At 38.8% G+C, this 2,500-nt stretch overlaps 1 protein-coding gene across 1 annotated transcript in view; it reads right to left on the reverse strand.

The window, feature by feature from the left end:
- Nucleotides 1-2,500, reverse strand: part of LOC307253813 (transient receptor potential cation channel subfamily M member 7-like) — a gene marked incomplete at its 3' end in the record, with an annotated part of 38,437 nt that overhangs the window by 8,092 nt on the left and 27,845 nt on the right. Inside the window, exons 4-5 of the mRNA XM_080031988.1 lie at nucleotides 2,089-2,296; nucleotides 661-874 (exon numbers count right to left, since the gene is read on the reverse strand). Of these exons, the coding sequence (XP_079888114.1) occupies nucleotides 661-874; nucleotides 2,089-2,296 (422 nt within the window). The remainder of the gene's footprint in view (nucleotides 1-660; nucleotides 875-2,088; nucleotides 2,297-2,500) is intronic.

Raw genomic sequence — 2,500 nt, forward strand, 5'->3', positions numbered from 1 at the left:
TTAACTGACAAACTTGACAACTATCGTACAGTATATGTCTATCCCATTTCATCTCCGCCTCTCCAAACAAAAACAAAAATACAACAAATTGTTTTTTTAAATAAATTAAATAATAATAATAATAATAATAATAATAATAATAATAATAATAATAATAATAATAATAATAATAATAATAATTAAACGTTTTAAAAAAAATAAGAAAATTAAGAAAAAAAATAAATAAATAAAAAAAAAAGAAAAAAAAAGTGGAAATATTTTCACCAAATCTTCATTGTCAGCTAAACTAATATATTATTTTTATTTCCGACCACATGTACCTGTGTTAACCCCTCCAGTGAGTATCCATGCCCCGGTAGTGACAGCAGCCTTGATCAGCCCCTTCCCCAATAATAGTCATTTAAAATAACTACACTTAACCGACGACTATCGTACAGTATAGGCTATGTCTACCCCATTCCGTCGCCGCCTCTCCAAACTGTCTTATAAAAGGAAAAATGCCCCAAAAAAATCTTAAAAAAAAAAAAAATTAAAAAAAATTAAATCAAAATTTATAAAAATATATAAAAAGAAAATTAAAAAAACATAAAATAAATGTTTTTTTTTTTTTTTTTTTTAAATCAGCTAAACTAAGATATTATTATTTCCGACCACATGTACCTGTGTTAACCCCTCCAGTAAGTATCCAGGCCCCGGTGGTGACAGCAGCCTTGATCAGCCCCTTCCCGACCACCTGCTTGATGCGCGGGTGCAGCTCAAAGTTCTGGACCCCGCCATGCACCGAGATGAGGATCTTAGGAAGCTCCATGTGCCACTCCTTCAGCATCAGCCTCAGGATGCTCTCAGGGCGGGAGTCATTGGACAGACGCACATACTGAGATACAGAGAGATAGATGGATGGATAGAGAGACAGACAGACGGATGGACAGACAGACAGACAGACAGACGGATAGACGGATGGATGGACAGACAGACAGACAGACAGACAGATAGATAGATGGGTGAATAGACAGACAGACAGACAGACCGACAGACAGACAGACATACAGACGGATAGACGGATGGATGGATAGACAGATAGATGGATAGACAGATAGACGGATAGATGGAGGATGGATAGATAGATGGATGGATGGAGGGATAGATGGAGTGTTGGATAAAAGAGAGAGAGAGAGAGCAAGAGAGAGAGACAGAAACAGAGAGACAGAGAGAGAGAGAGATGGATGGACAGACGGACGGACAGAGACAGACAGACAGATGGATGGATAGACGGATGGACAGACAGACAGACAGACACAGACAAACGAAAAAGCATTAGTGCATGAAAAGAGCAGCAGTGAAAAACCTCAACAACCAACATTACATTTCAATGAGTGATCAACAGTATAGGCCAGTTAACTGACAATACATTGATTTTATCTGGAGAAAATGAGATTTTCACACTAAATAAGTACCTTGGTCCTGTATGAGTGTGTAGTGTGTTTCTATTACATTTGAATTCAGAGACTGTTGGTGGTTAGTGTTTTGTTATGCTTAAAAAAAAAAAACTGTTATGTGCTCATGTACTGTGCTCACTTTTCTGTCCATAATAAAAATAAAAATAAATTTAAAAAAAAATGTGTGTAATGTTAATTTCTTAGTCTTTTTGTGTATTTTAACAGATAAAAAAACACCCCTCTCTCCCCCCCTTACCTGGGCCCTGTATGAGTGGGACCCCCCCTGGAAGTTGACGACCCCGTATGCGTCCGTGGGGGAGGGGGCTGTGTGTGTGTCCACGCTCCACTACTTTTAATCTAATGGTTATTTTTTTATTTATATATTGATGTGGTTGGTTAACAATACAAGCACCCACTGGATAATGTAGTTTCATTCATGATTTTGTTAAGAGTTATTAAGATAAAGGGTATGAAAGTTGTTGCTGTAATTCTCTCACATAGGCTATATATAATTAAAAAATAAATGTATTTAACCTTTCATTTAAAAACAGACAAAAATACAGCTATAGTTCTGCGTAATGTTGATTTCTCTCAGTCTTTTTGCATATTTTAACATGACAAAATCGACCATAGCCAGAACACCCCCCCTTACCTTGGCCCTGTATGAGTGGGACCCCCCCTGGAAGTTGACGACCCCGTATGCGTCCGTGGGGGAGGGGGCTGTGTGTTTGTCTACGCTCCATTCCTCCGGGGCGGGTAGGGGCACCGCGGGGTTCTCTCCCTGCTTCACCTCACTCAGCTTTGGGCCGACGCTCGCCGGGAAGCCCACATGCTGCCGGACCAGACGACCACAGCAACACCTAGAGGGGGGGGACATGGGGGGGACAGAGGGGGGGACAGGCAGGTTAATGGCTGGGACAGTTAAATATACATACAAATATTACTATTTTTCAATATGGATTTTTTTCTATATAGCTATATTTTTTTCTATAATATATTTTTTTAAGATAATTTTTTTTAAATGTTTGGTGTTTTATTACAGCCAGGTTAATGGATGGCGCAAT

This window comes from Ammodytes marinus (genome assembly GCF_949987685.1).
Source record: "Ammodytes marinus genome assembly, chromosome: 1".
Classification (NCBI taxonomy): domain Eukaryota; kingdom Metazoa; phylum Chordata; class Actinopteri; order Uranoscopiformes; family Ammodytidae; genus Ammodytes; species Ammodytes marinus.